The sequence below is a fragment of the Harpia harpyja genome, chromosome 10 (assembly GCF_026419915.1).
Source record: "Harpia harpyja isolate bHarHar1 chromosome 10, bHarHar1 primary haplotype, whole genome shotgun sequence".
NCBI classification, from domain to species: Eukaryota; Metazoa; Chordata; class Aves; order Accipitriformes; family Accipitridae; genus Harpia; species Harpia harpyja.
The window spans coordinates 22,499,268-22,512,167 of NC_068949.1; the positions used below are offsets into that span (position 1 = coordinate 22,499,268).

The following is a 12,900-nucleotide window of genomic DNA, read 5'->3' on the forward strand; positions in this document are numbered from 1 at the left end:
AGTTCATGGAGGACTGTCTCCCATGGGAGGAACCCCACGCTGGAGCAGGGGAAGAGTGTGAGGAGTCCTGCCCCTGAAGAGGATGGAGTGGCAGAGACAATGTGTGATGAACTGACCGTAACCCCCATTCCTCGTCCCCCTGTGCCGCTGGGGGGGGTAGGTAGAGAATCTGGGAGTGAAGCTGTGCCCGGGAAGAAGGGAGGGGTGGGGGGAAGGTGTTCTAAGATTTGGTTTTATTTCTCATTACCCTACTTTGGTTTGATTGGCAATAAATTAAGTTAATTTTCCCTAAGTTGAGTCTGTTTTGCCCATGACAGTAATTGGTTGAGTGATCTCTCCCTGTCCTTATCTTGACCTATGAGCCCTTGTTATATTTTCTTTCCCCTGTGTTGCTAAGGGGGGGAGTGGTAGAGCAGCTTTGGTAGGCACCTGGCATCCAGCCAGGGTCAACCCACCACAATATTTTAGTTGTGGGGCCAAAGTCATGCAGAGAACATTGAAAGAGAGTATATGAAATATTATAGCAGCCAAAGCAGAGATATATGTACACTATATGTTTGTTTAAAGACTTCACTTTTGTTGGGGCAGTTTATTTAACATAAACTAAAGAACAAATAAGATTGCACACCCAAAACATCATCTAAATTTCCTCTGCTCTCAAGACTCTATCTTTATTCATACTTTCTCCAGAGCTTCCTGAGTTTCAAAATGAGACCTAAATGCAAATGTTGTTTATCATCGCTCCGTTTTCATTCTTACTTATAATCATAATGATGGGAATAAGTTGAAATTTACATTGTATTGACTTTATTCATAGAAAAAGCCCATAGAAGTCAATGACAAATGTGCTGTTCATTACAAAGATAATAATATGCAATTGCCCTGAAGATATCTATATTCTCCACCTGTTGGAAATCTGTTGACTTTAGTACTTTGATAAATGTTTAAATGAAAGAAATACCGAAGTGAGAAAGCTGTAGCATCCTGAAAAATATGATTAAAACATAGTATATTTTTTTCTAAAACTATATTACCTTTGCTTACTTGGTGCCCAAAGTATTCTCTGCTAACACTGGTCAGGCTGTCCTGTTAGTTACTGTCTAGAAAAGCAGTGGAGAGGTGCCTTCCTTCTTGTCTTGCAGTCTCCAGTCTCACAGTCTCTCAGAGGAGATCTCCAGCTCGTTCTCTAGAAACAATGCAATTTTAACTCCCTGTGCAAACTTTAATCAGCAGTCCACAAACAGCATGCTTTTGCCAAATAACTCTACCACACACAGTGGTAACCTCTACTGATAAATTTCTGTTTGCAGGTCCCAACCACAAATCGTATTGCCAAACAGTTCACAATCCAGTATTGTCAGTAATCATTTTGTGTTTAAGTAGTGCTTGCTGTCCCTGTACGAGACTGGGATGTCAACATGTTACTCACAGAACATTCACACGGTTGTCAACTCTTCCTCCTCCTGACAAATCATACCCAGGCAGATCTGTGGGAGAAAGGAAGTACTGTCCCACCCATTTTATAGCAGGGAAATTGAAGTATAAAGACATGTGACTTTTAACAATAACAGAGTTGTAAATAGTCCAGATGTTACATGCTTCAGTCTTGAGTCTAAAGGACAAGAGTTCATTAAGATTCTTATTCCTATCATTCCATCACCAATGTGCAAGGTTCAGGTACCCAGACTACAATAAGCTACAAAATGTAGCATGCTTCTTACAAATACCAGTATGCTTTTTGGAAAGAGAGAATTTAGTTTATGCATTTTCCCTTGATTTTTGAAAGGATTGTTATAGTTGAATTTGTACCTGAGCAACTCTGATGTCTTCACTTCATAGCAAGGCAACTGTGAAATCAATCAGTCTAACAATGAGTTGAGTTTATCTAGCTCATCTCTATTTGATTTTAAAAAAAAAAAAAAAAAAAGGAAAAATATGTTTTTCTCTTTGGAGGTTTTTTACATTCTTCGGTGTGTATAACATGACAAAAAAACATTTGACCAAAGTGTTACTATACATACTTTCTAAAAAGAGCCAATTCTGCTCCTTTGTAGTCAGAGCACTGCTTGTAGGTCACAACACATTTCTTGCTCAAGACTCTTCCAAAATGATTCTGAAATCTGTAGTCGTTCAGCATCAAGCAGCTAGTGACTGAGACCACAAGGTTTGTATGAGAGCTCCATAAGGAATGATTGCATATACACATCTGAATTTTTTTTCTGAAATCTTAAATGAACTATAATGAGTAAGTAAACATGAATATGGTCTGATTTACAAAAATCAGTTAAATTTTGCTAGAGATCCTGTAATTTGACCCCAAATTCTGCATTAGTGAGAGGAGATGAACAACTAACAAAACATTTAGGTACTAACTTTTTTAAAAATAGGCCAAAAACTAGCAAGCCAAATTGCTAGTCTGAGATCTTTTGACCAGTAACTACTGGAGTATTGCTGGCTCACTGTGTTATTCAGTTAGGATGGATGGGACTGCTCACTTCAGAAATTAGCCTGCTAACTAGGCTGCTAATTTGTTCCACAATGGCCATTTCAGTGCAGGAATTAATTTAATGCTTGGCAGGATATTGTTATATGTGCAAGCCTTTTACTTTCACAATTACAAATATCACACAAATCTATGGTATCTAGATGCTGTGATACAAACTCTTCTCTGTAAATTTGCTATAAACACAGTTTGTAGTACTGTCTCCAGTCTGTCTCATCTTGTAGCTTCCTTAAAAGAACCAAAATCAAAGCAGACAGCACATGATCTTTAGGATGTTGAGGTGGTGCTAGGATCTCACTGTGTTCCCTCAACCACCCAAAAGAGATCTTGAGAATATTTTCTGCCCAAACAAAAGAATGTATCATCTTCAGCAAGAACTTCCTTTGAGTTTAATTGTGACATTTTATCCAGAATTAGAAAGGGAATTGGCTTTAAGTATTTCTTTGCTCTTAGTGCTCTCTACTATGAATTCTCTTCCAGTTAAACTTCTTTCTTGAAAATGAAAATGAACTGAAATATAAATAAATCTTGCTCTTCAGGTATAATTTCTACTACCTAAGATTTCACTTAGCAATACTTGAGGTTAACTGCAAACACTTCTTTTTGAAAATTAGTGTCCACAAAGAAGTACTGAGGAAAGCTGAAACAATCTCTTTTAGCACCTTTCTATGATATTGCTGCATTGCATTCTTCCACATGCAGTAGCATTTTAGTTAAGTTAATGAGTGAACTTTTGAAACTTATCTCTTAATCCCTCGCATGAAGTGATTTGGATCTTATTGCAGAGCAGTTCTGGAGTATGAGAAATGTATTTCCTTAGGGTGAAGCCTAAACAGCATGGATATTAGGTCCTCAGCACTGTTGCTTATCCTATGCTGTCTTGCTAGTGCACACATAGTTTTCTAGCACTCTAACCCAGAGTAGAGGACATTAATTTCTCATATGGAATGCTTTAATAAATAGAAAGTTCAAACATTTATGTTTTACCAGTTCAGATTAGAACTTAATAATGGCAGTTCTTCCAAATCATACCCTTCCCATTTCAAGAGAGGAGAAACAGATACATAAGAATAACAGATTTTTTTAATGATATTTTTTCTTAATACAAATAATAAATTAAACACAGTAAAAATAATTAAATAAAGTTTGAGGTTCCAGCCCTCATACAAATAATTCAAATCTGTAAAACAAAGACAAGTTTAAAAATAAAACCAGTAAGTCTTGGGGAAAAAAAAGAAGTAGTTTGCATATAATATCAGGTAAATGAATGGAAGTAGAATTCTGACTTTCAACATATGCAGCATTCAACAGGTGCCAAGTCCTTAAATCCTCTCCTGGGTGCATAGGAACATGTAGAAAGGTTGCACAATCAGACTTTCCAGGGGACCCAGACACCTTCAGATGTGACCTGGAAGTCCAGTCAAAATTCCAGTTTGCCGCCTTGCAGCACAGTTTTTAAGTGGAATACATTGAGAGTTTGTAATGCTGACAGCCACACGTGCCATCCATCAGATTTTGCTATACGTTGGGTCTATAGCAAATGACACTGTACACCAGGCATTGCCTCAGTCTAAGTAGACTTTGGTCCTTCATCACACATTAGTGATAAGAATGCTGATGCAGTTTCTTCCACTTTCTGATGCAAAGCCTTATCACCCTCTCAGTACTGGTCTTAACAGGTTAGGTTTCTAGGACTTGAGTCTTGGTATTGTTCAGTGTGATGAGGAAAGATTTTAGACTCGGGCCGTGTATAAAATGAATACTTGAGTTAAATAAATTAAAACTGTACTAATACTTCCAGACCAAATGCCAATTCATAAATGAAGTAGACAGATAACTTGATATGCATAGTATCATGCATGGGAATAATCATTTAAATGTTAAATATTTTAGCTTCCCACTGAGTGGTTTTCAGGTAATTCAGAGTAGTAAGATATGTCAACCATCTCTCTGCCTCAGGAACACTGATGTGAGCGGCAGATCACACAAGCATTTAAAAGAAAAGCCTCATGACATTCAGGACTTTAGTGTCCTGGCATCAGTATAGGCTTAATTTTGTTCATTTGAGTCCAGCTGTAGAAAAAAAGGTCACTTTGGTTCAGGAAGAAAACGACTCTTGGCAATTACCGCATTCATATTGGAATCAATCCAATTAAGGTATCGAGTAACTCTGGTGTAAACGCCAGGCTTGTTTGCCTTTGCACAGCCATCTCCCCAGCTGACAATCCCATAAAGCATCATCCTGCCATTGTGCTCACAGACCATGGGGCCACCGGAATCTCCCTGACAATGGAAAGAGAACATATTAGGCCATTTTCTGCAGATGGAGCCTTTATAACAGGGAGCCTGTGATTATTGTTGTTCTAGAGTGAAACAAGCTAGTAAATACCTCTGAGCTAAAGCTATGATTTTTGAGAACACTGCATAGATGGAGCAGAAGGCTCAGCATCTGCTGTGACTTAAACACAGTCTGTAAGGTAAGCAGTTCTCTAGTTCCCCCATAGCAGGGCACAGAGAGAATGGTTACCTTGCACGCAACACTCCATCCTAAGTTTATAATCACAGATATTAGGCTAGTGATAAAAGGTCAAAGCCAATGTACCAAGCTACATAGAGACACTCTTCTGACTAGTAGAATTACAAGATGCCACCAGCTGATCCATATAGTGTACATGCATTTAAAATTCTTCAGAAGATAAAACAAACCAGTTTTACCTTGCATGCATCAGTCACCCATGCAGGATCTCCAGCACAGACCATGTTGTCAGTTACTCTGATATTGTCATAGTATTCCTTGCATTTTTCCTGTGATACTAGGTTTACAGTGGCCGACATCAGTCTTTGAGCATAGTAGATGTCATCTGCAAACAAAAGATTATTTAACTATTTTCACCATCCAAGACAAAAAAAACCCCAAAAAACGCCCATAACACACACTTTCAGCACTTAAAAGAAATTAGCATAACTATTCCAGTTCTGATTTGAGGCTCTTATTTCCAACTTATGCAGTATTGGTTTACTTCTACTGTTAATTAGTAAGTTTTAAAGAGAAAAACAAGTGTTCCAGATGCAAACTATAAAGCTTGGGTTTTAGAGAGAGAGAGTTTGATAGTTTTTGAAGGAAGTTCTGCACAAATGCAATCCTTTGTTAATACTCCAACACAGCTTTAATTTTTTTCTATTCCTCACCACATCAGGAATGAAAAAATTGCTGTGTTTTACATCTTGGCTTACTTTATATGGTTGACAAGCATAAGAAGCATCAGATAAGAAATGCCATGGACAACAAGAGAAGATGATAGCAAAGATCATCTTTCAGAGATGCACATGGAGTACATAGAATAATAGAAAGAAATCTTTTTAATCCTTTGCAGATCATAGTATAAAAACCATCCAGTTCCCGCACTGTGGAAATACAACTTTGGAAAGAGAAGTCATTCACTTACAAAAATCTTGTTTTCCATAGCCAGATATTTCACACCGGGTATTGTCTTGTAAGTAGAGGTTCTTCTCTGGCAAGCAGACTGTTCTGACATATTTGGATTCTACTGCACACTGTCCAGAAGTTGTTCTTATCCTTATCAGAGCTAAGAAACAAGTCAGAGAAGATACAGTTAGATACGTAAAGCAAGTTTTTCCTCTCAAGTTCTGACAGTAGGAGTATTGGGTACAGCTAACAGGAATAGTTGCAATTACATTTAGTTCTGGTTACATATGGTTCTTCTTATTGCTTTTGGAATGACACTGGGTCATTATATAGTAACAATAAAATTAATTTCCCAGCACTAAAATTGCCAAACATTCCAACTTGAACTTCCTTCCTGAATGGATAGGGGCTGATAGCTCAGGGAAGATTCTTTGGCAAGTATGTCTTCAGATGTTTTAAAACCTCAACTTCCTGACTGGCTGTAGAGGATGGCACCCACTGCCTTGCTGAAGAGGGGGCATTTTATATTGTTCTTCTCAACAGAAGGGCTTATGAAACTATTCTTCAAATCTTTTTCCTTAGCAGCAGGAATTTGGACAGAGTGGTAGAGTTGTAAGTGTCAAGTGCAGGAGTGGCAAGTCTGTTCTGTGCAAGTTGCAAAAACCCATCTCTGACTGTTGGTTTAGGGATAGGCTTGTGAAAGCCAGAGAGACTTATGGAAGTCTGGATTAATTCAGGATAACCTTCAGCTAATGTGGTACCTGATATGGCATTCCCCTACTATATGATGAAACCTACTGTGCATGCATTTTTTCATTATTTATTATACATACAGTGTGATCTCTGTAGACATAGAATAAGATGGTAGAAATGGGAGGCTTATGGAAAAGCCATGCCTTGTACAGATCCAGAGATAAGACAGGCTTATAGTTGACTGTGTGCCAGGTAATGTGCCTGACATGTGCCACAAACCAAATTTATACAAGTGGAAAAGTCTTGCTCAGCACAGGCCTAGTTCTCAGAAACACCTAGTTCCTGTTCCCCTTCATCTCATCTCTGATTCTACTTATTTTAGAAGATGTGTGCCACAATTATGTAGTCTTCAGCTATCCTCAGTGTTTTTAAGGCTCATATTAAGATGACACTTACCAATATCATTCTCATTGCCACCTGTGTCATCTGTAAAGTCAGGGTGAGAGATGATGTCATCAACCATGAATACTTGTTCCTTATCATCAGTAACATTCAGTATGGACTTTCCAAGGAAGACTTTGTAGATGGATTTGTCTTGTGGTTTTTTTGACCTGAGTGAGAATAAAGAGATTTGTGAAGACTACTAGTTTCTGAGAGTGAGGTCAACAGTTTAGATCCAGTCCCAGTTCCATTTCCTGTTTACTTTCATGCTGACAAGAAAAAGCAAGATGTAGTCAGCTTTGAAAGTTGATCACTATGCTAAAAAAAGCATCCAGATTTTCCATTTGAAGGGATTAAGATAGATGTTCAGGCATTTTGAAATGCACGCCTAGCTAGCTGCTACTAATGCCAGGCATTGGTGATGAGAATCCTCTGCAGGATGCCAGAAGGATCACCTTTCCACAGATAAGACAACAAAAACCACCCATAAATTTATTGCTCATCACCTTTCAGTACAACTTCTAAGTTTTGGGAACAGCCAAGGTAAAATGAAACCCTGGCTCCAGTTTAGGCTAAAACTGTTTAAATTGCACAATCCACCAAAACGTTAGCATCTTGCTATCTCATTATGCTAGACTTGGACTCCCAGAGGCTTAATGTTTATGGCTGCTCTTCTTGTTTTGCTCAATCAAAAGAACACTCTTACTATCATACATTTTTAAGGATTGCTCAGTGAGTGTCATGCAAAGAAATCAGTTGAAGAAACTCGCAAATAAGAAGGATGTGGAACTGTAAACTTACGGATTATGAAAACAGTGTGCTGCTGTAAGCACCCAGCAAGGGTCAATGAGGCTGCCACCACACAGAAATTGGTCGATGCCCCTTATGTTTTGGAAGATGCCAGCTATCCAAGGCTGAGACTCAACCTCTGCCTGGCTTCCACCAACAATCTTGAAGTATTTGCTGATGCTCCTTTGACCACATGCATGCCCTATAGAAGGAAGAATTTTGTTTAGGTGTCGTTACAACTAAGCACCAACCTTGTGCTATTAAAAAAACAAAACAAAACACAAAACAAAACAAACAAAAAAACCAACCAGTTGTCTTGAAACTAATGTTACTTACCACACTTCTCTATGTTGCAGGGTGTTTCTTGAATGGTGAATCCCTTTTTGGTGTAACACCAGGGCCTGTTCCTTCCATTTGGATTTCTAGAAGACAAAGGAAGTGTTCTTTTCATAAAGACAGTTTAAAAAAAAAATTCTAGTATCTTAGAATTCTAACTGTCCTGAAAAGGCCAAAAGTGTTCGGTTGCAAGATATGCCAGAGAAAATAATTAAAAACTGACTATTACATACTGTGAATTTTGCAGTACGATCAGCTTCAGTAGTAAGCGAGAACTCTAGACACTTCAAAAAGTCACATTCTGAATATTTTTAGTCAAAATTAATCTCTGTAATATTTTACTATTTTTTTTTAAAACATGTACCGTCACTTGAGGTACTTCTGGGGCTGTGACAATAGAAGTCATCCCAGGAAGAGTAATGCTTTTCTTACCTGCAGTAGCTGTGTTTGCCCAGTCCAAGCTGCAAAGCATTCTTCAAGCGAGCATGGTAATGACCCCTACTGATTACTGAGGGAAGGTCCCATGGCAGACATTCGTCTTCTGTTGCCATTCCTCTGTAGTCCTCCCCATTCTCAGTATAGCATATTCTTTCAGTGTCTGAGAAAATAAATCTTTTGTTAGCAGCACGTTCTTGTTTATAATTGTTCTGAGACAGAAATAATCTGTATGGATCCTTCTAATAAGAAAAAAGTTCATGCATTACACTTGAAAACAGATGATGCAAAATCTGGACTGTTTATATATTCTTATTGAATTTGTTCTAAATGAATTTTGAGCATCAAGTATCTTATGCTTTAAAGCATGCATATTGCTTCTTTAATAGTTTCAGTGTACTTCACAATATAATCAGTTCTTCTGCTTCTGAACACTCCCAAACAAGTTCACTTTTTTCCACCCCAAACTAAAACATTTGGGAGGTAGGCAACATTAGTGAGGAGACAGGGACAAAAAAAAAAATTAGAGATCCTGATTTTGCACCAATATTTAGTTGTTCCTCCTCACTTAGCCTGTTAGCATAAGGTGCTAAAGGATTTCCAGTCACATGTTTATGGGTAATACTTTCACTTGGCATTTCATATTCATGATTTGCCTATCTTTTTAGATCTTTTTAATCAATTTAGTTAGTATTAAAGAAGATAGATACTCTACCTAGTTCACAGTGAATTCCAGTGTATCCTTCTGGGCATATGCAACGATTAATTCCGCTGAAGAGGTAATAGGTAATGCAGGTTCCTCCATTCAAACAATGGCATTCTGCAAGCAAAGGACATCACTAATTAGACACAAAACATTTGAATGATGAAGTGAAATGTAGTTGCAAACTAAGTTTTAGGTGTTTAAGTATTATTAAGAGTCTTCCTTCTTGTATGAAGATGTAATTGCAGGATAACAAGGGGTTTTTTAGGTTCAAGGAGAACAGGCAGATATTTACCCTTGCGATCTGATCTGTGTTTATATGACAGCTTGTAGTGTTTCTTGCTGTAAACCTAAGAGAAAAGAAAAAAGGATTTTAAGGAAATGGTTTCTTTTATGTGGTTTGATCATCTTTTACAGGCCAAAGTACTGTTCCCTACTGCATACCTTCAATAGTTTAGGTTTTTGCATGTAGTTAACAGCTGAACCTGCTCTGTGGTATCTGGATGTGAATAATCAGTGGAACTCTACTTGAGCAAAGCAGAATGGGTGGGGAAAAAAAAAAACCAAAACCACTAAACAACAACAAAACCCACACCACACAAAAAACTTAGAAAAACCCCACCAAGCTGGTCCACTGCATCAGGTCAACACTGCAGTTATCTCTGCTATAGTACCTAAAGAGCTCTCAACGGTCAGTGTCCTTAAAACAGGCAAGGGAACTTCTCCCTCTCCACCTCTCAGCCACCAAAGCAGTGCAGCAAAGATGCAACATTCTCCAGCTGCCTCTGTCATTTTGGTGACCTTGGTGCTTCATGTTTGTGCCATGGAATAAAAGCCAGTAGATTTATACAACAATGGATTCTTGCCCCATACTTCAGGTCCTGCCTCTGCTTTGCAGGCTGGATATTTCTTTCTCCATGGAATTAAATAAGATTAGGCTTTTAGTATGCTTTTCCCAGAGGTCAAGTGGGCTTGCCTGAGCTAAAAACAAGTAATGGTAACAATATAATTCCATAACGTTGGTGAATGGCTCTGCTGATAGATACCCACTGTCATACAAGTTGACAGTCAAAAATATTCAAATTCATATCTGTTGCTCCTTTTTTAGTATTACACTTTCAAGTAGGGGAGATGGAAATTTAGTTAAGACCTAATATCCACCTCCATGAAAGACCAGTGAGGTCTTGATACTCAGTGTCCAGATCTAAACTGCATTAAGAAAAAAAACCAGAAAAGCTAGATTTCTTGGTTATTGCACAATGTCTTCACTATTTGAATGCTAGCAGACATCTTAGGGTGGAGCAAAATCAGAAGAAAACCCAAAGTGTTCAAAACCATGTTTCTTGGAGGTATATATGCTGCAGATGTATATGTACATGCAAAGGAAGCAAAAACGAAAATTCAAGTTAAAAGCCTACTACACTGTCCAAAGCAGAAGTATAATCAAAGCCAGAAGCTGTTCCAAGTGAATCCCCCCACCATTTATTTCAAAACTTACAGAATCTAGTCCCATGACAAGTGTGCCCAGAGTTACTGTGAAGAAGATGAGTAACTTCATGTTGTTAGTTAACGTCTCACTTTGTTCCTCTTCTATCTGTATTATTTTGATTCTGAAAATAAAAGAGGAACTTAGTGTCATGTTGTAGCTTGCAGTGTCAGCTTTCTTGCTTCAGTTGTGTTCAGCTGGTTTCAGAAGAATCACAACACGATTGACAGAAGAATTAAGCACTGACTTGTTGTGGAATATCTGCTCATTATTTCCATATATTAAATTAGAGGTTATTGTTTGAAGTTTTGGGGTTTTTTTTTTTTTTACATTTAGCAATACAACCAGATTTTTTTAGAGTCTAAATAAAGTCGGGAAAGGGAAATTGGAAAAGTCCATACTCAGTGTCTGCAGTGTGGACTAACACTTTAGTTGCTGTCCAGCTGTTTGTACCTATTTAACCGATTATTACTACCTTGCAACAAAAGCACTGAACATCCACATTTAGGGTATGAAAGGGAAAGCTCCTTTCTTCATTACCTCTATAGTTGCTGACTGCATCTTGTTGTTGCTAAGCTCTTACATAAGCCTGGCCACCTCACTGAGTGCCTCTGACCACTGCAAACTCTTGAAAGTCTGGTCCTGATGTTACCTCACTTATTTACAGTATTAGAGAGGCTTAGAACATATTCTGCCTTGGTTTCTTATATGCAGCTGGATCTTGTAGCCAAGCATATATAGCAATCTTCCCAAGAGTGACTGTTAAAAAAACTAGCTTGTAAAAACAGTGGGAGAAAAGAGCTATAAAGTACCAATATGTCTTTTTCTAAATTGCAATCTAAGTCATGGAATTTTTATTTTTTTTTTTAAGTGTCCTCAGTTCTAGAAAACTGGAAAACTTGATTTTTAAAAGATTCCATGGGAATCTTAGTTATATTTACATTGGCAAGCAATGCAATGCAGTAGGAGAGAGTATGCAGAACTGAGTTGGTGCTGAAGACCTGCTCCACACCATATCTGTTTCAGAGGTTTCTGCGTTGGACTAGTTCTAGTTTGGTCCTGCAGACTGAACACCTGCTGGTACCTGGAATGCATCTTCCCATTTGGTTTTCTTTGGAAGAACTACAGTGCAAGTAGTCTGAAGCCATTCAGTGGCATGAACCAAAACACAGGGAATAGAGAGGATCACTGGATTCATTTGAAAAAAGCTGGTGCGATGCAAACCAAAATGCTAATGTAGATAGATGCACCCTTTGCTTATAAGCAGGTTTCATGATGCAAGAAAGCAAATTGTGCCTCAGGTACTTGGACTTGGTAAACCAGGCTTTTCAGATTCAGGTGTGATTTCAGCAGATATCTTTTCCCTTAAGCATTATTCACATTAAGATAATAATTTTTAGCACATTCAGCAGCTATGCAAGTAATTTGTTATTTGTGACCAAAATTAGTTTCTCAGGCCCAGCCTTAGCATCGCAAATAGCAGTACCATTGCTTTCTTGTGAAAATTACGATATACTGTAGCATGTAGAACAGATCGTCCCCACCGCTGAAATACTGCATCACATGAGATCGTACTGTTTTTTTAAATTTAAAGAGCAACCACTTCATTCAGTTCGACTTAGACCCGGCTTTTTTTGCCCTTGAGTCATAATTCGGTTATTAAAGGCATCGCACTTACCAGCGCGGGAGGCCGCGAGGTGAGGAGATGTCGAGCCGGGGCCGGTGCGGGAGGGCAGGCGCAGAGCGGCGGCTGCTGGCGGCCCCGCGCCGGGCGGGCGCTATAAAAGCCGAGCCGGGGCGGGGCGGGGCCGCTGCCGCTGCCACCGCCCCGGGGCGGGGCCGCGCCCGCCCGCCCCCCCCCCCCCCCCCCCCCCCCCCGGACCCGCGAACGCCTCGGCGCTGACCTCGCTGCAAGGAAAAGCTGCTGGCGTGACTCAAGGGGGAAATTTTAAATGCTGCTTTTTTGGTTTCGGGGGGTGGGGAGCACGGTCAGGGCGAACAAACAACTTCGTTCGGAGTTAGATTTCTGTAAGGGGCTCCTTGGCTTCCCCGCGGCAGCCAGCAATTTCTTAGAGGCATTTAAAAAA

At 39.1% G+C, this 12,900-nt stretch overlaps 1 protein-coding gene across 1 annotated transcript; it reads right to left on the reverse strand.

The window, feature by feature from the left end:
* Positions 1 to 3,568: 3,568 nt before the first annotated feature.
* PLAU (plasminogen activator, urokinase) lies at positions 3,569 to 12,568 on the reverse strand. Its single transcript, XM_052799034.1, has 11 exons — positions 12,492 to 12,568; positions 10,826 to 10,937; positions 9,623 to 9,677; positions 9,340 to 9,444; positions 8,622 to 8,787; positions 8,190 to 8,275; positions 7,866 to 8,055; positions 7,080 to 7,234; positions 5,950 to 6,090; positions 5,219 to 5,364; positions 3,569 to 4,786 (listed from the first exon to the last, which is right to left on the reverse strand). The coding sequence occupies exons 2-11, from the start codon at positions 10,883 to 10,885 to the stop codon at positions 4,592 to 4,594; spliced, it is 1,299 nt and encodes a 432-aa protein (XP_052654994.1). The 5' UTR covers positions 10,886 to 10,937; positions 12,492 to 12,568; the 3' UTR covers positions 3,569 to 4,591.
* Positions 12,569 to 12,900: the final 332 nt, after the last annotated feature.

What these genes read in the sequence shown, in the direction of transcription:
- PLAU (XM_052799034.1), bottom strand. Translation starts at nt 10,885, where the DNA reads ATGAAGTTACTCATCTTCTTCACAGTAACTCTGGGCACACTTGTCATG. An exon ending in GGCAAACACAGCTACTGCAG is followed by an intron (nt 8,276 to 8,621) that starts GTAAGAAAAGCA and finishes TTTGTCTTCTAG; the next exon opens with AAATCCAAATGGAAGGAACA. An exon ending in GCACACTGTTTTCATAATCC is followed by an intron (nt 7,235 to 7,865) that starts GTAAGTTTACAG and finishes ATTCTCACTCAG; the next exon opens with GTCAAAAAAACCACAAGACA.